Source organism: Oncorhynchus keta, chromosome 14 (assembly GCF_023373465.1).
Source record: "Oncorhynchus keta strain PuntledgeMale-10-30-2019 chromosome 14, Oket_V2, whole genome shotgun sequence".
NCBI classification, from domain to species: domain Eukaryota; kingdom Metazoa; phylum Chordata; class Actinopteri; order Salmoniformes; family Salmonidae; genus Oncorhynchus; species Oncorhynchus keta.
In genome coordinates, this window is record NC_068434.1 from 35,666,341 (window position 1) to 35,690,038 (window position 23,698).

General features: G+C 43.8%; 2 protein-coding genes across 51 annotated transcripts in view; one reads left to right on the forward strand and one right to left on the reverse strand.

Moving 5' to 3' along the window:
• LOC118394239 (protein unc-45 homolog B-like) lies at positions 1 to 12,074 on the reverse strand. 50 transcript variants are annotated; one of them, XM_052461655.1, is made up of 23 exons: positions 11,954 to 12,074; positions 11,255 to 11,407; positions 11,096 to 11,132; positions 10,774 to 10,949; positions 10,472 to 10,561; positions 10,148 to 10,315; positions 9,804 to 9,969; positions 9,399 to 9,569; positions 9,001 to 9,172; positions 8,442 to 8,742; positions 8,169 to 8,263; positions 6,698 to 6,839; positions 6,420 to 6,560; positions 5,624 to 5,751; positions 5,423 to 5,489; positions 5,161 to 5,274; positions 4,915 to 5,030; positions 4,439 to 4,556; positions 4,171 to 4,326; positions 2,727 to 3,813; positions 2,637 to 2,681; positions 2,355 to 2,444; positions 2 to 2,283 (listed from the first exon to the last, which is right to left on the reverse strand). In XM_052461655.1, exons 2-20 carry the CDS (start codon positions 11,405 to 11,407, stop codon positions 3,541 to 3,543), a joined length of 2,784 nt encoding a protein of 927 aa, XP_052317615.1. In that variant the 5' UTR covers positions 11,954 to 12,074; the 3' UTR covers positions 2 to 2,283; positions 2,355 to 2,444; positions 2,637 to 2,681; positions 2,727 to 3,540. The 50 variants fall into 50 exon arrangements, with proteins under 50 accessions (XP_052317630.1, XP_052317615.1, XP_052317591.1 ...); XM_052461631.1 differs by lacking the exon at positions 2,637 to 2,681 and adding an exon at positions 2,592 to 2,636 and having other exon boundaries at positions 2 to 2,238; positions 2,355 to 2,489; positions 2,682 to 3,813; XM_052461639.1 differs by lacking the exon at positions 2,355 to 2,444 and adding exons at positions 2,284 to 2,328; positions 2,445 to 2,489 and having other exon boundaries at positions 2 to 2,238; positions 2,592 to 3,813.
• A 5,649-nt stretch (positions 12,075 to 17,723) lies between these two features.
• LOC118393317 (phosphatidylinositol 4-phosphate 5-kinase type-1 beta-like) overlaps positions 17,724 to 23,698 on the forward strand; it is a 114,476-nt gene continuing 108,501 nt past the window's right edge. The window contains exon 1 of the mRNA XM_052461671.1: positions 17,724 to 18,065. The gene's annotated coding sequence lies outside the window, so the exon portion shown is untranslated. The remainder of the gene's footprint in view (positions 18,066 to 23,698) is intronic.

Genomic DNA, 23,698 nt, shown 5'->3' on the forward strand with positions numbered 1-23,698 from the left:
TTCCTCCTTCTGGGCACGCTGCTTGGTCCTTTGTTGGTGGGATCTTCTGTCACTATCGTCGTAATGATGAGACCAAGGTGCAGCGTGCATAAAGTTCTACATCATTTGAATAAAGAGAAACTCACTAAACAAAACAATGAAGAACAACGAATGAACCGTGAAGCTATACAACTAGTGCAGACAGGCAACTAAACATAGACAAGATCCCACAAACACAAAAGGGAAATGGCTACCTAAATATGATCCCCAATCAGAGACAACGATAAACAGCTGTCTCTGATTGGGAACCATATCAGGCCAACATAGACATACAAAAAACCCTAGATGACCCACCCTAGACACTATCACGCCCCAACCAACACAGAGAAAAAACAGCTTACTATGGTCAGGGCGTGACACAAGTCAGCCATAGCTCCCGAGTGGCGCAGCGGTCTAAGGCTCTGCATCTCAGTGCTAGAGGGGTCACTACAGATACCCTGGTTCAAATCCAGGCTATATCACAGTCGGCTGTGATTGGGAGTCCCACAGGGCGGGGCACAATTGGTCCAGTGTCATCTGGGTTTGGCTGGTGTAGGCTGTCATTGTAAATAATAATGTTTTCTTGCCTAGTTAAATAAAAGTTCAATTTAATGAAAAAAAAAAGACCAACTATGTTTTTTAAAAGGCAGTAGATGAGGCTGAATTAACTGCTTCGCTGCCAGATAAGTATCTACTGATAGCCAGGTGTAGTGGTGGTAAGGATTCACTCCATGGTGCTGAAAAGAAAGCTTTTCTGTTGGGACAGTTTTATGTAGGCCCTAATAGTTTGTGGGCACCATTTGTCACAATTATAGTGCAGTTAATGTATTGTTCAGTGTTGTGTTGTGGAGTGGCTTTGCTGGCATGCATCTACTTTAAAATGGAGTTAGGCTCAATGGTGCTGCCAATGCTGTCACAAACGCTATAATGGAACAGATACAAAGATGAGTCCTCTATCTCGCTGGCCTGTTGTTTTCAATCGTATCTGCACTCTCATTGGCTAGAATGGTCCCACCTGATCTCGCCTCCTCCCGCCCGCCTGCCATCTTTGAGGACATGTATTTCCTTTGTTAGAGTGGTCACGTGTATATCTTGTCAATATAATAGATAATCTTTGGCGCTACATCACAAGGTTATGCGCTCCTCCCCATCACAGCAGCGCTAGATAGAACTTTGTGGAATAATACAGACCTACGGAAAATGTTTTATGTGTCACAGCAAACATTACTTTATTCGGAAGGCCTGAACGTGAGATATAGCATATACACAAAGTGTACAAAACATTAAGATTTTGAGTTGCACTCCCTTTTGCCCTCAGAGCAGCCTCAATTTGTCGGGGGATAGACTCTAAAAGGTGTCGAAAGCATTCCACAGGGATGTTGACTAATGCTTCCCACAGTGGTGTCAAGTTGGCTGGATGCCTTTAAGGTGGTGGACCATTCTTGATACACATGGGAAACTGTTGAGCGTGAAAAGCCTAACAGCATTGCACTTCTTGACTCAAACCGGTGCGCCTGGCACCTACTACCATACCCAGTTCAAAGGCACTTAAATATTTTGTCTTGCCCATTCACCCTCTGGATGGCACACATACACAATCCATGTCTCAAGGCTTAAAGATCCTTCTTTAACCTATCTCCTCCACTTCATCTAAACTGATTTAAGTGGATTTAACAAAATACATCAATACAGGACCATAGCTTTCACCTGGTCAGTCTGTGTTCCTAATGTTTTGTACACTCAGTGTACATTCTACGTGATCAATTTGGGGTTTACAAATGAACCTTTTCTGAGATCTCTGCCAAGAAAGGAGGAAAGAATCAGCTTGTGGGCTTACTGCACATGCAACAATACACACACACACATCAACATCTGTGTGAGGCTATTTGCCTTCTTTTTCTGGAAGTCATCAGGATGGAAGTCTTATTTTTGTGGGGGTAGGGGTCACCTGGAGGTCAATTCTGACATAAGCTGTATACCAAGATGGTGGATAATTGAAAATATTACACTCAGGGTTTTTACCACCAGCCCAGCCTCCACCTGTGGGTTCTGTTTCTGATGTCCCACCACCAGCCCAGCCTCCACCTGTGGGTTCTGTTTCTGATACCCCACCACCAGCCCAGCCTCCACCTGTGGGTTCTGTTTCTGATACCCCACCACCAGCCCAGCCTCCACCTGTGGGTTCTGTTTCTGATACCCCACCACCAGCCCAGCCTCCACCTGTGGGTTCTGTTTCTGATATCCCACCACCAGCCCAGCCTCCACCTGTGGGTTCTGTTTCTGATACCCCACCACCAGCCCAGCCTCCACCTGTGGGTTCTGTTTCTGATTTCCACCTGTGGGTTCTGTTTCTGATACCCCACCACCAGCCCAGCCTCCACCTGTGGGTTCTGTTTCTGATATCCCACCACCAGCCCAGCCTCCACCTGTGGGTTCTGTTTCTGATACCCCACCACCAGCCCAGCCTCCACCTGCTGTTTCTCCCCACCACCAGCCCAGCCTCCACCTGTGGGTTCTGTTTCTGAGCCTCCACCTGTGGGTTCTGTTTCCCCCACCACCAGCCCAGCCTCCACCTGTGGGTTCTGTTTCTGATACCCCACCACCAGCCCAGCCTCCACCTGTGGGTTCTGTTTCTGATATCCCACCACCAGCCCAGCCTCCACCTGTGGGTTCTGTTTCTGATACCCCACCACCAGCCCAGCCTCCACCTGTGGGTTCTGTTTCTGATATCCCACCACCAGCCCAGCCTCCACCTGTGGGTTCTGTTTCTGATATCCCACCACCAGCCCAGCCTCCACCTGTGGGTTCTGTTTCTGATATCCCACCACCAGCCCAGTCTCCACCTGTGGGTTCTGTTTCTTCCATCGGGGGGGGATTTGATATAGCGTATCGTGCTCACTGCCTATAGTTTTATTATAACATTCATATGACGCTTGGCTCTGGCAGTGAGCTACCCTGCAGGACAGAGCTTTAATGCCAAGACAGGCAAGGTTATCTTTTCTAATAAATGGTTAAACGTTCACATGGTGTTTTCTTTCTGAAAATTCTAAATGAAATATCTCAAGAGATTAATTTATACTGTCTCTGATTTCATGATAGGTGGCTGTTCAGGTGCACCATCAGTCCCATCTCCTGGCCTCCTTGTCCGTTGGCCCACACTCAACACAGAGTTTCTCAATCTTCAGTCTCTGGACCTCAATCTGTGGGGTGTATCTGATCAGCAAGTTAGGCAGACTGTAATTAGCTCACACGTTGCAGTTTTCATTAAAAGGCACAAACTGTAAGTCCAATGTACTGTAACAAGTGTTGGCCTGACACTTTGGGAGGACTGTGGGCAGTGAGGGGTATGGGCGTTTGCAAGTGTACCCACCAAATATACACACTCATTGGACTAAAATGAAACTGTCATACATGTTCTTATTTCTATGTGATTTGTTTCTGGTTGATTGGGTTGCGCCTTTAAGGGAGTAGGTCCATTGCAAGCCAGTCCGTAGTACTATAAAAAGCTTAAGAAACACTGCTTTAAGAAGGAGTTGTGAATGGCTTAATGAGGCAGAGGTCCATGGCCTTGACCAGGCAGGTGCGTGCCACATCGATCACAAGCTGCCTCTTGGGGTTGTCCATTGCTTTGCCAATCACTGTCAGGATCTCCAGGATCTCGCTCTCGATCAGCTTCTTGGCCAGCTCGTTGTCGTCCGAGTTCAGTATGTTGTACACAATCACCAGGCCTCTGTGCTGGATCTGGGGCTGGTCATGGAGAATGAGCCTCTGAAGGATCTCCATCCACTGCAAAGTCTGCGGAGTGAACCGAGAAAACACTGGTCAGTCAAAGTGATGAAGTGGATGAGGCCTCACCATACATTTTGAATAAGTATAACTATAATCAGTGTTGTGATGATACAAATCTATTAAGTAATATATAACAATATTCAGTGTTGTGATTATACATATTGATTACGTAACACATAACTAGTCATTGTTGTCATGATACATACCGACTATCACGACTATAAATCGATGCTGCGATGATACAGCGTTGTGATTGATTGGGACAATTCAGCAGTTCAAATCAGTTAATATCTTTGCACAGGAACTGCCTTTGGGTCACCCCAAGGTGAGTGTACTTGTGTGAATGCAACCAGACAGACATACCACCAGGGTCATCTTGGTGCACAGTTTCTTCTGGGCGGCAGTGAGCATGGCCAGCGCTCCGGCTGCAGCTCTCTGGAGCTTTTCATCGTCCTCAGCACACATCAGCACCAGCAGCTTCAGCCTATCATTCCCATCCTCCAGGTACCGATCCTGCACCTGAACACACAATGGTGACGTTAGTTACACTGGGTGACACGTTTGTTACCTGCACACACAACACACCGTATGTGATGACACTGTTCCCTAAGATTGAGGTGTGTCCTCTCACCTCTTTGCACGTCACCAGGTTGCACATGCACTCTGTGGCTGCCTGTCTGATATGATCATGGTCTTCAAACATGTACTGCTCAATCTCAGGGAGAGCCTTCTCTTTCAGGATCTTCACTCTGGAGCCGTGGAGGATGGGAAGTAATAGTTAAGAAATCACGCAAACGTCTCATCTCCTCCACTGAAAATGCTCTGGCAGCAACCGTCTCATCTCCTCCACTCAAAACACTCTGGCAGCAACCGTCTCATCTCCTCCACTCAAAACGCTCTGACAGCAACAGTGAAAAAACACTAACAACTCTGGAATGTCCCCAGAGCATATCTGAGCTCACAGCTGTTTTCTGGTTAAACTTATTGAACACTTGTCCTCTCACACATTGACTACCTTATAGTGATTGTTGAATAATCTGTAATAGTCTCAGGTGTTTAGTTGGGTTATACATACTGTGGTGTGGTTGGTAAATTAACAGGCCTCACCTCAGTTTGTCGTTGAGACCAGCCAAGTTGGTGAGACTCAGAAGTGCCTCGTAGTTCTGCACCCCATCTCTCTCGGGGTGCAACAGGCTGACCAGAGGACGCACCACCTCATAGATCTGTCAGAGAGAGAGAGAGATGACAAGGCAGTGTGAGGGAGGTAGGGTAAGAGAGAGAACGAGAGCAGGAAGCAGAATGAGCCCACACCCTCTCCCTCACGTAACAGGAAGTGGTCAGACAGGTTCTTACCCTCTCTCCTGGGAAGGCAATCTCTGGGTTGGACACAGCAGCGATCTTGGCCAGGGCGTGGGAGGCCCTTGTTTTCCCTATAGCTGATCCCTCCAGAGCCAATGGGATCAGAGCCTGGGGAACACACAAGAGATCAGAGGTTCAGACAGTCAGAAACCCTCTGGTTAGATAAGGGTAATACATCAAATGTAAGGCTGGCTATAGGAAATAGTGATGATTCTAGAACGGAGGATCTGATGAGTCTGTTGTGTCTGTCACTCACCTTGCCCCCTCCATGGGCGCAAATGGTGCCACGGTCTTTGGCATCATCTGCCAAGGCAAGGAACACCCTGCGGATGAAAGCAAACACCATTGATTTCAATCCGATTTGTTCTGCAGCATTGCTTATTGCGTGTACTGACTGTAGGTTGGCTCTGCATAAGAAGCTAAATGTTCAAGCCTAGTACAGTCCCAGGTTGCTCACCTTGCCAGCATCTCTTTGGTCTGGTCAGTCAGGAGAAGGTTGTCAGCTTTCACCATGACAGTGAGAGCTGAGATGACCCCTCCCTTTAGCATCCTCTTCACTCTCTTCTGGATGAAATCCTTCTTGTCCTAAGGGCAGAGAAGCGTGTGTATTGTCAGCACCTCCCCCAGTCAATATACCTAGGACCTCAAAATAGAAATAATAAACTTTGCTTACTGTAGAGAGCAGCATAGTCACATGCATATAGCTTTTATACTAGTTTAGTTTACAGTGACTTGGTGTCCAGTTATTTCCTGATATAAATAAGGATGACTTGTTTGGTATTTGTTTTTTTTATTAGGATCCCCATTAGCTGTTGCGAAAGCCGCAGCTACTCTTCCTGGGGTCCACACAGAACATGAAACATGACATAATACAGAACATTAATAGACAATAACAGCTCAAGGACAGAACTACATACATTTAATAACAGCACACATAGCCTACACATCAATACATACACACAAACTATCTAGGTCAAATAGGAGAGAGGCGTTGTGCCGTGAGGTGTTGCTTTATCTGTTTTTTGAAACCAGGTTCTCTGTTCATTTGAGCAATTTGTGATGGAAGGGAGTTCCATGCAATAATGGCTCTATATAATGTATGCTTTCTTGAATTTGTTCTGCATTTGGGGGCTATGAAAAGACAGCTGGTGGCATGTCTGGTGTGTTTGTGTGTGTGTCAGAGCTGTGCGTAAGTTGCCTCCCCCTGCCTGCTGGACAGACAGGGGGAGGCCTGTGTCTTTCTCTCATCTTACCTTGGGGTGCTGCTCTGGGACATGCTGCTTGGAGAACTTGGCCAGCTGAACCAGCTCAGGCATGATCTCTTTCTTCTCATAGCTGTTGGTGCAGTTGACCAGGGTACAGGCCACAGCATATAGGATGGTCTTATCTTTAGACTGTATCACAGGGAAACAGGGAAGAGTGAAGTTAGGTACTCTCCTCCAGGTCCCATATTCACCCTTTAATGCCACTATGCTCCGGTCATCTTCTATGAGTTGGGTCTCTGCTCTGTCTTTAATAGTACAGTACCTACCTTGGCCAGTTCAAACATGGCTTTCATAGCAGGCTCGTCCTCAACAAAGTCATCCTTTACATCAGCGTCTTGGGTCAGGTAGGCCAGACCTTCTATAGCCCACTTCCTGGTCTTCGTGTCCATGGCAGAGTTACACAGCCACCTGACACACAGGAAGAGGGTTAACAGGGAACCGGGCTAACAGGAAATGGTCCTCCATCTTCAGATTATGACAATGGGAAGCCATTTCTAAATCACACTGAGGGAATATAATATTGTTCTCTCTGCAACTGAAACACGTCAATATATCAATACAAATAGCACATAATTATCCAGATAAAGAGTCATAATTGTCTGGACTTGGTGTGTAATTAGTCAAGTATAAGGGTATGGGATGGGGCCACAGTGTCTCCTGACCCCTCCTGTCTCAGCCTCCAGTATTTATGCTGCAGTAGTTTATGTGTCGGGGGCTAGGGTCAGTTTGTTTATCTGGAGTACTTCTCCTGTCCTATTCGGTGTCCTGTGTGAATCTAAGTGTGCGTTCTCTAATTCTCTCCTTCTCTCTTTCTTTCTCTCTCTCGGAGGACCTGAGCCCTAGGACCATGCCCCAGGACTACCTGACATGATGACTCCTTGCTGTCCCCAGTCCACCTGGCCATGCTGCTGCTCCAGTTTCAACTGGCCTGGGCCCTAGGACCATGTCCCAGGACTACCTGACCTGAGGACTCCTTGCTGTCCCCAGTCCACCTGGCCATGCTCCTGCTCCAGTTTCAACTGTTCTGCCTTACTATTATTCAACCATGCTGGTCATTTATGAACATTTGAACATCTTGTCCACGTTCTGTTATAATCTCCACCCGGCACAGCCAGAAGAGGACTGGCCACCCCACATATGCTCTCTCTAATTCTCTCTTTCTTTCTCTCTCTCGGAGGACCTGAGCCCTAGGACCGTGCCCCAGGACTACCTGACATGATGGCTCCTTGCTGTCCCCAGTCCACCTGACTGTGCTGCTGCTCCAGTTTCAACTGTTCTGCCTTATTATTATTTGACCATGCTGGTCATTTATGAACATTTGAACATCTTGGTCATGTTCTGTTATAATCTCTACCCGGCACAGCCAGAAGAGGACTGGCCACCCCACATAGCCCGGTTCCTCTCTAGGTTTCTTCCTAGGTTTTGGCCTTTCTAGGGAGTTTTTCCTAGCCACCGTGCTTTTACACCTGCATTGTTTGCTGTTTGGGGTTTTAGGCTGGGTTTCTGTACAGCACTTTGAGATATCAGCTGATGTACGAAGGGCTATATAAATAAATTTGATTTGATTTGAAGGGTACAGATATGTTCACATTCTATTTCTCCTGATAGTTGTAGTCCATAATACTTTTTTTGGCTGTGATCGACTGTGTCTATGAATACTTCAGTGATATTAAGACCACAAAGTTACGTAATGGCAGATAAGCTTTCAAAGCTACCGACTCCAAAAAACAGACTCACTTCCTGCACTGCTTGGCCAGTTTCTCAGTGGAGCCCTCAGCAAACTGCCTCATACTATAGTCATCTCCACCTGCTGAGCCCAGCTTACACAGACCCTGGGGAAAGAGACACACAGACACACACAAAACAGTGAGTTCATGAACTTGGAGGGAAAGTTACACTTAGATCAATCTGAAGAGTCACTGTAACGTTATCAAACATGAAGAACTATCAATGAACCCCTCAAAAGAGCAAATTTCTATTCTATAGTATGGAAATCTACAGCTCACTCACCACCAGTGCACGGATCTTGATCTTCTCGTTCTTGGTCTTCTTGTAGATGTCTTTGAGCAGCGACACGCCGTTGGTTATAATGAAGGAGGCGCGGCTCATCTTCGTCGAGGAGTGGATCAGCGCTTCCACAGCGACCATCTGGTCCACCTCACGCTCAGAGCCGCACAGCGCCACCATCATCTCCATGATGCCCTGGCGACCCACCAGCTGGTTGCCAACCTCAAATGGCCCCTGCAGCAGGCCTGACAGAGCGTTGATGGCGTGGATGTTCCTGTCCATGTCGTTGGGGTCAAACTTGCCTCTGTGGAGAGAGTCAGGGTCAGGGGGAGTAGTGTTAAGGGTAGATGAGGGAGGTGGGGAGAGGTCAGGAATAAATGTTAGTCAGCTGACTTAGTACTCATCACCATCATCAACTATAGTGCCGTTAGATACTTCCCTCGTTGTAACATTACTCATGATATACGCATGCATCACAGATACCTATCAATCTCTGTATGATGTTACTCTGATTAGATATGCTACTCGTATGTTACTGTTATGTTACTAATATGTAACTCACTTGATGTACTCGTCACAGACTTCCCTGTAGTGGTCTCTCTCAGGGTCGCAGCGCAGGTCGTCCCAGAGCTTGTCAAGCAACACGCTGGCGATGAGCTGAGTGTTCTCCGTCATGGGCAGCTGGTCTGGGAGGTCAGTTATTTGGCCACACACCTTCAGGATCTTCTTCAGACCTGGTGGGGGGTTCACAAAGCCAGATGAATGACAACGTCCCTAAATTAAGTTGAGCAACAGTGAGGAAGGACATTTTACTTTGTGAAGAAACAGTCTTGAGAATGTTCATCTCGTCTTTGGTGTCATAAACAATCAGTGTCCCTGTGTAAGAATTTCCACTACAAACATTTGTCAAAGGTCTACTTTGTGTCACAGATCATGATCAAAGCTAACCGACTCGCTCACCATGGTCGATGGTGAAGAGGCTCTTGGAGTGGTCATGGTCTTTCTTGTCCTTGCGAGGCACGTTCCTGCACAGCAGGTTCAGGGCCTGGTCTCTGCCGTGTCCTGAAACCTTCTTACTGGCAACCATCTCCAGCAGGGCCATCAGGATGCTCTTCAAGTCTTTGCTTGCATCTGCAGGGGAACAGAATAAGTGTCAGACCACTTTTATGAAGCGTTTATAAAACACAAACAAGTAACTTATATAACAAGTAAATAAATATAAATCAGAACAATGTGTTTATATAGCTAATAGATGCTATTCGGAGGCAATTCGCATTGGGTAAAAAACCCTACATACATGTATATAAATGTAGGGCTTTTGACTGGAACAGGATAGGAATGCAGAAACGTAAGTGGATGTCTCACCCAAAACCAGGGCTTCCTCCTTCCCATAAATCCTCTGGTCTCCTCCGGTAAGGGAGTCGTTGATGCACTGGAACAGGTCGGAAGTTGCCAAGGCGATGTCCTCATTGTCGACAGCCATGATGCTGCACAGCTTGTCAATGCCCACCAGGTGGATAATGGCCATGGTCTGTTTAGAGACAAACATACAGGTCAACTGAGTGTACACAAGGGGGACTATGGCTAGACATTACAATAGAAACTTTGAAAAGGATCCATATCTGTCCCAAAAGACCAGGAATTGGGAGGATTGGCTCCCCTTCTTACAGAATCCCGTATGCACTGCCCTGTCTTCACCTGCCCCTCACCCGTGCTTTGTGTCCAGTGCACATTCCTGCGAAGGTACGGATAGCAGCCAGGACCATCTCTACTTTTCCGGTCTCAAGCATATCCAACAGCAGAGGCACTCCGTTGTTCTGGAAGATTCTCTCAGCGCCAGCATCTTCTCTGGCCAGAACCACCAGGTTGTTAGCAGCCTACATGGGAAGTAAATACTATTCATACTGGCATAAAAGTTACACACATTGCATTTGATATCAGACTGTAAAATTATTAAAGACCACACACAGCATCATGCTTATCACAGTAAGTGGAATTAATGGAACTGATCTCTACTTCGGTGTCATTCAAACCTTTTCCTTCTTGTCCTTGTCCATCTCCTCATCAAGCAGAATGTCAAACATGTTCTTGACCCGTGAGTCTGTGGAGAAGGTTGTCTTCAGCTGTAGACAGAGAGAGCATAAGAGAGAGAGAGCATGAGAGAGAGAGCATAAGAGAGAGAGAGAGCATAAGAGAGAGAGCATAAGAGGGAAAGAGAGATGCAGATAAGTACCGTAATGTGTGTTTTTATCACGTCAAACAAATATTATAATCACATAGTTATCAGTAAGTAAACCAATGGCTTGTGTCTAAATGGTCCCAGTTGGTAGCACACCTTGGCTTGGATCTCCGCCCCCAGCCTCCTGAGGGTCTCCAGGAAGGTCTTGTTTTTGGGCTCGATGGTGGAACACCTCTGGACGTCTTTGAAGGCCATGTCCAGCTTGTCCAGCTTCTCCAGAGCCTGGCACCGCCGGAACAGGGCTTTGACGTCTGCTGCATCCACGTCAATGGCTGATGGAGAGCAGAGAATAATACAAGTGTCTGGGTTGAAGTGAAAATACCACTGTGGTATGAGCATAATCCATGATTTGTCAGTTTATGTTATGGTGAGCATGGCAAAATGTTTATTCCTAAACATTTACTAGACTGTACCGTACCTTTGGAGGCATCGGAGGCTGCATTGGTGTAGCTTTCCTGAGAAAGAAAAAGAGTTCAAAAACATCAGAGGATCAGGAAATCACAACCAGGGATGAATAATTATAAAACAACACAGTTTTTGCTTGTTGAAAGGCCTGTGGTTGAGGTTAGGTGTTTACCTTTTTCAGGAAGCAGGCTGATCTGTTCCTGTAGATGACAGCGAGCACCTTTTTGTCTTTGCACAACTTGGTGGCTTTTGTGTAGCACTCAATGGCTTGGAAATGCTTGTTTCCCTCATCTTTTAACTGGATTGGATCTGCCATCTCTCCCATCTGGTGAGGAAATGAGAAGTTATAGTTCAACAGTTCCAGGTTACAGTATGACTTGAACATTAAAGCCAATGAATGACTGGTACTCAAAGAGTAAACAGCACATATTACAACACCTTGACAAGGTTTCCATTCATTTTGATCTCGGAAAAATACATATAATCACAGTTCAAAATTCTAAATCAGCATGAGTGATTACACCTCACTGTCCCAAAAATGACAAACAAATATAATATTGTAAGAAAAAATAATACTCTTCTTACCGTTCTCACTACAATGTCTCCTTACCTGAGTCCCCTTTAGCAAATGGCCCAGCACGTTCTCTAACTTTAAATGGCCACCCCTCATGCCTTACTTGGGCATCGTTTTGCACCACAGTGGGGGCCTTACCACTAATACAATCATTCTAATGGACAGCCACTCCACCGCTCCTGATAGACATGTCCCCTGTCCTCTGTCCCCGGTCCTAGAGCCCCTGACAGGCAAGCATGTCACTCAAGACTGTGTACACTCAATACATGTCTCTCAATAGCGCCATATAATTTATACCTTTCAGGATTGTGTGTTCTTCTCTTCTCCTTTTATTTTCACTTGAGTGTCTAGTGTTGAGCTTCACTCCCTGATTGTTTTGCGTTCTATTGTTTTGGTATTAGTGCAACCCCACCTCTCCTTAATACTCATCTCATGAGGTGGGCCAAAACCAGGGTGGGACCATTTAAAAAATGGATGGGGGTCTACTCTACACAGAAGACACACTTCCTGAGAGAACTGTACACTGAATTCTCACATTTAGCATTGGATCGGGTTTGTTAAAATGTCTCATGTATGTTATGACAACATACCAATGCTGAGTCATTAAAATAATTGCGTAGTAGTTTATCTTTTTGTACGTTATGACATGGGTAACCCCCTGAAACATGGTCTGGCCCTGATATGGTCTATTTAAAGAATAGGTTCGATGACAGCTGAGAACTCACCAGAAAATGCTTGTGCACCTCTAGTGAGGTGTAGTGGGGGGGGTCTGGCAGCTCACTGGAAGCTGTAGGAACACACAGAATGACCTGGCAGCTTCTAGAACAAGCCTGGGCTAAGGCCGGCCCGGGGGCCGTATGCGGCCTGCAACCTGATTCAATATTGCCCATGAAATCATGCTCAAATCACATAAAGAATTTGCAATAGTCAAGTTTTGAAAAACGTATTTGTTATTCAAATTAAAAGCCAAATGAATACTCGGCTTTCTGTAATGATTTAACTCCCACCGCTTGTGGAACATTTATTTTGAAGGCACGTATAAATAACACCTGCACGAGAACATACAGTGACTGACAAACTGACACACACGTCAGTTACAAATCGTAGCTAGCTAGAAATTGCGCAAAAATAAGTTTTAAAGATTTCAAAGAAAATGAAAGTAGACAATGAATGTAGGGTGTTCCAGCAAGAGTGGACATCGAAATATGTCTTTATTGAGGTATCAGGGAAAGCTGTGTGCAAAGAGAGCATCGCTGTCTTGAAAGACTAACGTTACAACTTGGCCTGACACTTCTAGACGAAGAATGCAGGGAAATATAGGAATATGCATTCTTAGCAGATGGCAAGTGCATCGAAAGTGTTGCTTTCTCAGCAAGGACTTTTCACAAAAATGCATTCAGCAAACGACGGAATTGCGAGAGCTAGCTATGTACTGTCCCACAATATTGCTAAACATAGCAAGCCATTCGCTGAGGGCGAATCCATTGATATAATGTTTAATTGACTGCAGCAATACTTTCCCCCGACAACAAAGAGCGGGTTGAAAATGTTTCGCTGTCAAGACGAACAGTGACACGGCATGTTGAGGACATCCCAGAGAATATGGAACAACAGTTGAAGTACAAGGTAGAGAATTAAACCTATTTATCCTTGGCCCTGGATGAGTCAATGAAGAACAGAACCACAAGGTCTTTTGAAAAGGATACAAGATCAAGTAGTTGAGCTAAACCAAGATCAGGAAATTATTTTCCTGCATTGCATTATTCATCAGGAGGTGCTCTGTAAATGGTTTCTGAAAATGAGCCATATTGTGGATAGTCACTAAAGTGGTAAGAGCAAAATCTTTAAACCACAGGCAGTTTGTCTCACTGTTGGAAGAGAGAGTCGGGTGATGCAGATCTCCCCTGCCACACAAACGTGAGATGGCTGAGTTTGGAGAAAGTGCTTAAAAGGGTGTGGGACCTGAAGCCAGGAGATTTCTGAGTTTTTGCAAATGAAAGGAAAATGTGGATTTCCCTCAACTGCAAGATAAAGAATGGTGGACATCATGGCCCTCATGAATGAACTGAATTTCAAACTACAGGGGAATGGCCTTTTTGCACATCAGATGTACATCCTTGTCAAAGCCTTAAATGTAAAATTACTCCTCCTGACCCGCCAAATAGAAGCCAACAATATCACCCATCTTCCGACACTTCTCGTCTGTTCCCTATCAGATGACCAGCGGGAGAAGTATACGTCATCGCTGCTGCGTGCTTTGAACCGTGAGTTCTCATCATTTTAAGGATTTCAACGTGTTGGAAAAGGACATGCTGTTGGTTTACTCTCCTTTCACCTCCAATGTGGATAACGCTCCCAGTGACCTGCAACTTGAGCTTATCGATCTTCAGTCTGATGCAGTGATTTGAGAACTTTTCATATAACAATGTCACTGACGAGGTTCTATGCATCTCTCGATGAACAAAATTTTCCAAAGATTAGGAGTCATGCTCAGAATATATTTGTACTGTTTGGGTCAACCTATGTATGTGAACAGACATTTTCAGTGATGAAATATAACAAGTCAAGGCACAGATCTCTTACTAACTCTCACCTCTCAGCAATCTTCACTCCTCACACTGATTGAGTAGTTTAAATGTAATGTTAAGCTCTCTCTTTCTTGTGTTTTGTGCATACCCGGTAACAAGAGCTCTGGCCGTGGTTCTGAATGTACAGTTTACTTTTCCCTCCTTGTCGTTCATTGCATGTTTTATAATGATAATATCTACCAAAAGGAGAACATGGATGTGGTTTATTTCTGTGCATGGGGGTACTGTCACGTTCTGACCTTAGTTCTTTTGTTATGTCTTTGTTTTAGTATGGTTAGGGCGTGAGTTTGGTGGGTTGTCTATGTTCCTTTTTCTATGTTTTGGGATTTCTGTGTTTGGCCTGGTATGGTTCTCAATCAGAGGCAGCTGTCAATCGTTGTCCCTGATTGAGAACCATACTTTGGTAGCCTGGTTTCACTTTTGAGTTGTGGGTAATTATTTTCCGTGTCAGTGGTTTGTTCCACACGGAACTGTTTCGGTTTTGTTTTTTCATGTTGTCATTTATTGTTTTGTTCAGTGTTCATTCTTATTAAAAACCAAGATGAACACTTACCACACTGTGCTTTGGTCCTCTCCTTCATACGATGACCGTTACACAACAAATAAAAAGGTAACTACTCATATTTGATTTCTCCTTTTATTTAGAACCTTTGTGCAAATTTTCATATAAGCATGTAACAAAATATGAATGTATGAAATCTAAAAAGGTAAATAGAAAACATTTAAACTATAGTTGCAAACAAAATGTATATATTTGGGTGCTTGCCTGTTTTGCATGTTATTTTGGCATTAATACATGTCACATATCAATTTGCATTTGGTACCTTGGGTCGAGCGTGTCAGACTTGTCATACCCAAACAACGTCCATGCGACCGAAGTAGTCCCTCTTTAAGGTATGAGCTCCATGTCTCTGCTCTGTGTCACGTTCACTCTCCATGTTTGTTTGTGTTGCAAATTTCCTTCCATTCGGCAAAGCGTCGTCCAATTGACTAAAAGTATTGGCATAGAGTGTGGTTTGCGACACAACAAAATAAATGATAAGAGAATAATGAAACGACAGACGGTTTATTATCGTCACACGATATATATCGTCATATCGCCCAGCCCTACCTGTATTTGGAGTTTCTACCATTATTCTCTGCAGATCCTCTCTAGTGTTGTCAGGTTGGATGGGGAGCGTCCCTGCACAGCTATTTTGAGGTCTCTCCAGAGGTGTTTGATTGGGTTCAAGTCCGGGCTCTTGCTGGGCCACTCAAGGACATTCAGAGACTTGTCCCTCAGCCACTCCTGTGTTGTCTTGGCTGTGTGCTTAGGGTTGTTGTCCTGTTGGAAGGTGAACCTCCGCCCCAGTCTGAGGTCCTGAGCGCTCTGGAGCAGGCTTTCATCAAGGATCTCTCTGTACTTTGCTCCCTTCATCTTTCCCTCGATTCTGACCTGTCTCCCAGTCCCTGCCGCTGAAAAACATCCCCACAGCATGATGCTGCCACCATCCTGCTTCACCGTAGGAATGGTGCCAGATTTCCTCCAGAAGTGACGCTTGGCATTCAGGCCAAAGAGTTCAATCTTGGTTTCGTCAGACCAGAGAATCTTGTTTCTCATGGTTTGAGAGTCCTTTAGGTGCCTTTTGGCAAACTACAAGTGGGCTGTCATGTACCTTTTACTGAGGAGTAGCTTTCGTGTGGTCACTCTACCATAAAGATGATTGTCCTTCTGGAAGGTTCTCCCATCTCTAGAGGAACTCTGGAGCTCTGTCAGAGTGAACATCGGGTTTTTGGTCACCTCCCTGACAATGTGGCCCTTCTCCCCCGATTGCTCAGTTTGGCTGGGCAGCCATCTCTAGGAAGAGTCGTGATGGTCAATCACCACCTTCCGGAGACACCTGAAACCCCACCTCTTTAAGGAATACCTAGGATAGGATAAGTAATCCTTCTCACCCCCCCCTAAAATATTTAGATGCACTATTGTAAAGTGGCTGTTCCACTGGATGTCATAAGGTGAATGCACCAATTTGTAAGTCGCTCTGGATAAGAGCGTCTGCTAAACGACTTAAATGTAAATGTAATGGTTCCAAACTTCTTCCATTTAAGATTGATGGAGGCCTCTGTGTACTTGTGGACCTTCAATGCAATGCTGCAGAAATGTTTTGGTACCCCTCCCCAGAGCTGTGCCTCGACACAATCCTGTCTCGGGCCTCTACGTACAATTCCTTCAACATCATGGCTTGATTTTTTCTCTGACACACACTGTCAAATGTGGGACCTTATATAGACAGGTGTGTGTCTTTCCAATTCAAGTCCAATCAATTTAATATACCACAAGTGGACTCCAATCAAGGATGGTATATGGAAACAGTATACACCTGAGCTCAATTTTGAGTCTGAATTTTCATAAAATAGATTTTTCTTCAAATAACATTTTTTTTCTCGCTTTGTCATTATTATGTTTGTGTAGATTGATGAGGACAATGTAATCCATTTTAGAACAATACTAACATAAGAAAATGTGGAAAAGGTCAAGGGGTCTGAATAATTTACGAATGCACCGTATAAACTCGTCTGTCGTTTGCAGTCAAAGATGCATCCTTTTATCAAACTCAGCAGACAGAGACAACTGTCAGACAACAGGAACATGTCTCCCCTCAGAGTCTGGTTCAAGGTTCCTTACTATCTAGGGAGTTTTTCCTTGTCAACTGTGCCTTTGCATGTTCTCTGTGGGTTGTATCGTAGTTGGTTCTTTAGTCTTGGAGTAGCTCTCAGCGTCATTCTGCCTACTCCCTTTTATAGCGCCTCACCCACGACTGGCTCACGTGGACAACAATCCCGACACTGTTTTACGTTTAGAGATGTCAATCATCACTGCTTGTGATACGACTTTTGAAACATATGACCCTTTTCTTTAAATCACCGAGAAAGAATCCTTAAAATAAAAAATATACACTTGTAGCAGTTTTGCAAAGATCCATCTAAACAGCTATGAGTGCCTCCATCTGACGAAACTACACTTCCGCTACTCTTCCCGAGTTACACTGACAAAGTTGTTTGGGGCGTGCTAGATAGCTAATTATCACAGGTTGCCGCCTCTTGTCTTCCATAAACAATCACTGTAACATAGCGATATGGCCGTGTGGGGACACTTACCCTATCAAGGTGTGTATCAATGTAACGTTTAGTTTTTTGAAAATACTTTCTCGCTGATATTAAAGATAAGGTCCCTATGCTTCCAAAACAGTAGCGCAAGCGATGGTTGTTAATGTTCAAATTGAGTGTTGCTGCTCTTAACAAAACTCCCCCATACATAAGACGTCTTCATCCAATTACTTATGTGTAATGGAACTGAGAGTCATGATCAAGGACTAGTCTTGGGCATGCCCGTTTATAATGAACCCTTTTCTATTTAGCCATTGAATTGTACAACTTTGTTGGTAGACATTCCAAATGCAACAGTAGTTGTCAGCCACTGGATGGCGTTATTCCCCATAATGAAATGCACCATACACCAGCAAGGAGATCAGTGGTGAAAGTCAAACCTTCTGTAGCCTACCATCACTGTCCTGTAGATGGCTTGCAAGTTCTGCATTACAGCAGAGTAGGTTGGTGCACTGAATGCCTGGTTATGCTGAGAGGCGGAGAATGAGAGCTGTGTGTACCCAAGTCTACCTCTCTTGTCAGGAGCCAGATACAGCATAGACTACCGTACGCAGGGAGCCGCACTCACTGCTGCTTGCGCTCTCTAATTATTGCCTAAAGGGGACTGGAATACTCCCTGAAATCTCACGGAAAGACGAGATCAATTTCGCTACCCAAACGAGGAAGAACAGCTGGTAAGTTTGATGTGTTATTCTTGATAATTGTGATATTTACCTGTCCGTTGAAGTATCCATTTGAGTTGTGCCATATTGGTCAGGTGACATGACATGAGACGTTTCAGCAATTGCTGGTAAAGGTGTTTTTGTCAGTCGAAGATTAAGCGGCTACCTAGTAGGGGAAGGACGTGTTAAATTACTAAAATAGTCAAGCCTGGAAATGCAACATAACCTTGACCCCGTTTCGTGACCACCAACTAATACAGTGAAATGTTGATGAGAACACCAGGACTTGTTTACCAATGGCCTGCAAAAGAACACATTTCAGTGCACCCCAATTTATAAGGCTAACTTTAATTTATCTTCAGTATGATGGCAAGGTTTACTGCTAGCTGTTGATGTGCTACTCTGAGAAACAGTTTATTCAGAAAAGTGTGAAATTACGTAATATTGCGAGGAAGTGGCGCCATGGTGTTAGCCTTCATGTAGCAATAGCTCCAGGTATCAGTTCTTGAACACGTTACAGTTGCCATTGGTGATTAATAGGCTAGACTCATATTGATGATCACAGGGTTTGTGCTGAATAGCCCATTTCTGTTGTTGATTTCTGGAAAATAAGCCTACCAATTTACTGGTGAGATCCATTATGTTATCAATATTGGTTGGTTGAGGTTGGGGACCTTTCTCAGTGTTCCAAGGACTCTGGGAAGCCTGGGACTTTTCAACACCTGGCATCCTCAGGGATACACACACTATATAATACTTTTTAGCAGGTCACCTTAATGAATTCTGTAAAGTCCGGTCCGCGTGGAAGAGCTGAAAAAATGGTTGTCTATCAACAATAATGACAAGCCACCGGGGTCTGACATTCTGGATGTAAAATGATTGAGGACAATATTGCTACTCCTATTTGCCACATCTTCAATTTAAACCTACTAGAAAGTGTGTGCCCTCAGGTCTGGAGGGAAGCTCAAGTCCTTCCGCTACCCAAGAATAGTACATTTACTGGCTCAAATAATTGACCAATCAGCCTGTTACCAACTCTTAGTAAACTTCTGGAAAAAATTGTTTTTGACTAGATACATTGCTATTTCCCAGTAAACAAATTGAAAACAGACTTTCAGCACGCTTATAGGGAAGGACACTCAACAAGCATGGCACTTACACAAATTACTGGTGATTGGCTGAGAGAAATGTATGATAAGATGATTGTGGGGGCTGTCTTGTTAGACTTCAGTGCAGCTTTATCGATCATAGTCTGCTGCTGGAAATAACGTATGTGTTAAGGCGTTACACCCCCCTGCTATAATGTGGATAAAGAGTTACTTGTCTAACAGAACACAGAGGGTGTTCTTTAATGGAAGCCTATCAAACATAATCCAGGTAGAAGCAGGAATTCCCCAGTGTAGCAGTTTAGGCCCTTTGCTTTTTTCAATCTTTACTAATGACATGCCACTGGCTTTGAGTAAGGCTATGTATACGGATGATGCAACGCTGTACACGTCAGCTACTACAGCGACTGAAATGACTGCAACACTTAACAAAGAGCTGCGGTTAGTTTCAGAATGGGTGGCAAGGAATAAGTTAGACCTAAATATTTCAAACTAAAAGCCTTGCATTTGGGTCAAATCATTCACTAAACCCCAATTACATCTCGTAATGGATCATTTGGAAATTGTGCAAGTTGAGGTGACTATAAACTGCTTGGAGTAACCCTGTGTTGTAAACTGTCATGGTCAAAACATATTGATACAATAGTAGCTAAGATGGGGGAGAAGTCTGTCTATTAAAGCGCTGATCTGCCTTTTTAACAACACTATCAATGAGGCAGGTCCCTCAGGTCCTAGTTTTGTCGCACCTGGACTACTGTTCAGCCGTGTGGTCAGGTGCCACAAAGAGGGACTTGCCAAAATTGCAGTTAGCTCAGAACAAGGCAGCACGACTGGCCCTTGGATGTATACAGAGAGCTAACATTAATAACATGCATGTCAATCTCTCATGGCTCAAAGTGGAAGAGAGATTGACTTCCTCGTTACTTGTTTTTGTAAGAGGTGTTGACAAGCTGAAGGTATCGAGCTGTTAGTATTTTAAACAAACACACAGCTCAGACACCCATTCATACCCCACAAGACATGCCACCAGAGGTCTCTTCACAGTCCCCAAGTTCAGAACAGACTATGGGAGGCGCACAGTACTATATAGAGCCTTGACGACATGGAACTCTATTCCACATCAGGAAACTGATGCAAGCAGTAGAGGGCACACACTTGGTGTAGTGTGAATTATGTATTGTAATATTTTTGAAATTGTATAACTGCCTTAATTTTGCTGGACCTTGGCAGCAGCTAATGGGGATCCATAATAAATACAATTAGTTTTATTTACAGTAGGATATAGAATTTGACCAATAGGGAACTTCCTCTTGCGTTCATACATGCGTGTGGTTGGTTACACACAGCCCTTTTGATTTCTCGTGAAAAAAAACTATTACCACAGAATTGAGCAATGGCTGTACTTTTTTATAGACTATATGCAATTTAATTAGAAAGAATCTGAACTGAAAAATCCCCTACTAAATAAAAAACATTACACAAACTGTACTACTATTACCATCATAGCTGTTATTTAAAGCTATTCTAGATGATATAGCTAAAAGTTGAACAAACCATACAACTCTATTCACAAGGACTACTTTGAACAATTTACACAACATTTCACAAAAACGCATTTACTGTAAGAACTGTGCAGATGCAAAGTTTGGTATCAGAATGAAGTTAAAATCTCCCTCTGTTTTTTACGTGACCACGTTTTCCAAAAAACTGTTAAATATCTGCTCTGAATCAAGATGCAAAAACATGTCTGCAGAAAGAATGGGGTGTCAGCTATGACATGACACCTTGAGTATGAAAACATATTATTTTCGTTATTGAACTACAGTAACAGAATTACAGTAATGGAATTACATCATGGGTCCCTGATCTGTACTGTACAGAAATGCATAATTATGGATATGAATATCATTCTCTTCATGGTAATGAATCCTAAATATAGATATACTGTATATTCAAAAGTATGTGGACACCCCTTAAAATTAGTGGCTTTGGCTATTTTAGCCACACCCGTTGCTGACAGGTGTATAAAATCTAGCAAACAGCCAATCAAACATTGGCTGTAGAATGGCCTTACTGAAGTGCTAAGTGACTTTCAACGTGGTACCCTCATAGGATGCCACCTTTCCAGCAAGTCAGCTGCCCCGGTCAACTGTAAGTGCTGTTATTGTGAAGTGAAAATGTCTACGAGCAACAACGACTCAGCCGCGAAGTGGTATGCCACACAAGCTCACAGAGTGGGACCACCGAGTGCTGAAGCACGTAGCGCGTAAAAATCATCTGTCCTAAGTTGCAACACTGCCTCTGGAAGCAACTTCAGCACAAAAGCTGTTCATCGGGAGCTTCATGAAATGGGTGTCCAAGGCCAAGCAGCTGCACACAAGCAAAAGATCACCGTCAAGCGTCAGCTGGAGTGGCGTAAAGCTCACCTCCATTGGACTTTGGAGCAGTGGAAATGTGGGTTTTGCGGATGCCAGGAGAACGCAACCTGCCCCAATGCATAGTGCCAACTGTAACGTTTAGTGGGTGGAGGAATAATGGTCTGGGGCTGTTTTTCATGGTTTAGGCTCCTTAGTTCCAGTGAAAGCTAATCTTAATGCCACAGCATACAATGACATTGTAGACAAGTCTGTGCTTCCAACTATGTGGCAACAATTTGGGGAAGGCCCTTTCCTGTTTCAGCATGACAATGCCCCAGTGCACAAAGCGAGGTCCATACAGAAATGATTTGTCAAGATTGGTGTGGAAGAACTTGACTGGCATGCACAGAGCCCTGACCTCAACCCCATCGAACACCTTTGGGATGAATTGGAACGCCGACTGCAAGCCAGGCCTAATCCCCCAACATCAGTGCCCTCTCTCACTAATGCTCTTGTGGCTGAATGGAAGCAAGTCCCCGCAGCAATGTTCCAACATCTAGTGGAAAACCTTCCCAGAAGAGTGGAGGCTGTTATAGCAGCAAAGGGGGAACCAACTCCATATTAATGCACATGATTTCAGAATGAGATGTTCGACGAGCAGGTCTCAATACTTTTGGTCATGTAGTGTATGTACAGTATAGTACATTATACTGTACTCTAGTGTGCTCTATTATACTGTACTGTACTTTTCCATATTGTTCTGTGCTGTCTAAACTTGTGAAACATAGACGTCTATGACCTGTTCAGATTTGGTCCGGCCAAGGCATACTGACCAAATATGAACTACTTTTCAACGTTGATGGACATCCGGTGTCGGTTTGTGCTCAGTGGGTGAGGATGCTTGTTACAGTAAATGGAAAGAGGGTAGGTGGTAGGTGTCGGTAAGAGCTGTGAGAGGTGACATTAACCGGAGAGAGAGAGAAGATTGAGAGGGAGGGGTTGTCCAGACTGTTTTCAGTCTTGCTTTTACCAGCAGTTATGAGCTGAACATAACAGTATGCCAGTGGAAGGACAGTAGCAGGTGACCCAACTGTGATTTGTGACTACAATGATTGATTTCCCATTATAGCCAATGGTAATTTCCATGTAAAAGGATCCATGAGCACCAATGTGAAGTCTTTTGGAGCATAACAAATGTGGTGTCAAATTAAAGCTAAGAGTCTATAGTTTTGGGAAATGAAGGCATATGTTTTTGAACCATTTTCAATCCTAAAATTAGGAATAATCAAAGGCTTTGATTTCTTTTCACACAGATGGAAAAGGGGTCTTTAAAAACATTTTCTAAAAAAAAGTCTTAAAAGGTATTAGAAATACATCAAACACAATAATGTTGAAGGCCCCTGTCAACTAATATCAACATGTATATTTCGTTTTGCATAAATTATTAGCCTACTGTAAGTTTAAGAAATATTAACTAGTGTCTTGTCATTTTGTTACCAAAAACCCACATATCTTTAAGATATTTTTAAAATATCTTCCTTATGAGGAGGGAGGATTCTGAAAATTCACAGACGTAACAAGAGTTGTTCCATGTCTTTTCAGCAAAAGTAATATTACCAGGTTCTGACCACTAGATGCTTGTAAATCTGTTTCCAACTAGCTTGAATTTTATGCGGCATAGTTGTCAAACCTCTACTTTGAAGAATCTCAAATCTATTTTGATTTGTATAACACTTTTTTTGGTTACTACATGATTCCATATGCGTTATTTAATTTCTTCACTATTATTCTACAATGTAGAAAATAATAAAAAATAAAGAAAAACCCTGGATTGAGTAGGTGTGTCCACATATTCCTTTATTAAAAAATAATAGACTTTTAGCTTTCATTTGACACCCAAATTGACATGCTCCTATGTAGGGCACAATTTGGGGAATATTCAGAAGTGGAAACTTTCCGTGTGAGTTAACGGGAATATATGCAAATTAATACTATTTAAATGTAGATGTTTGCATTGGATATATTTATCATATCATATGGAGGCAGAAACATAAACCTTTTACCTTATCATAAGTAGACATAATTGCAAATGTTAATGCAAATTAAATCCTTCTAATAGAAATAAATAAAACAATTTAGTTACGAATACAACTTGAATTAAATGAGTTGACTCTTCACATGG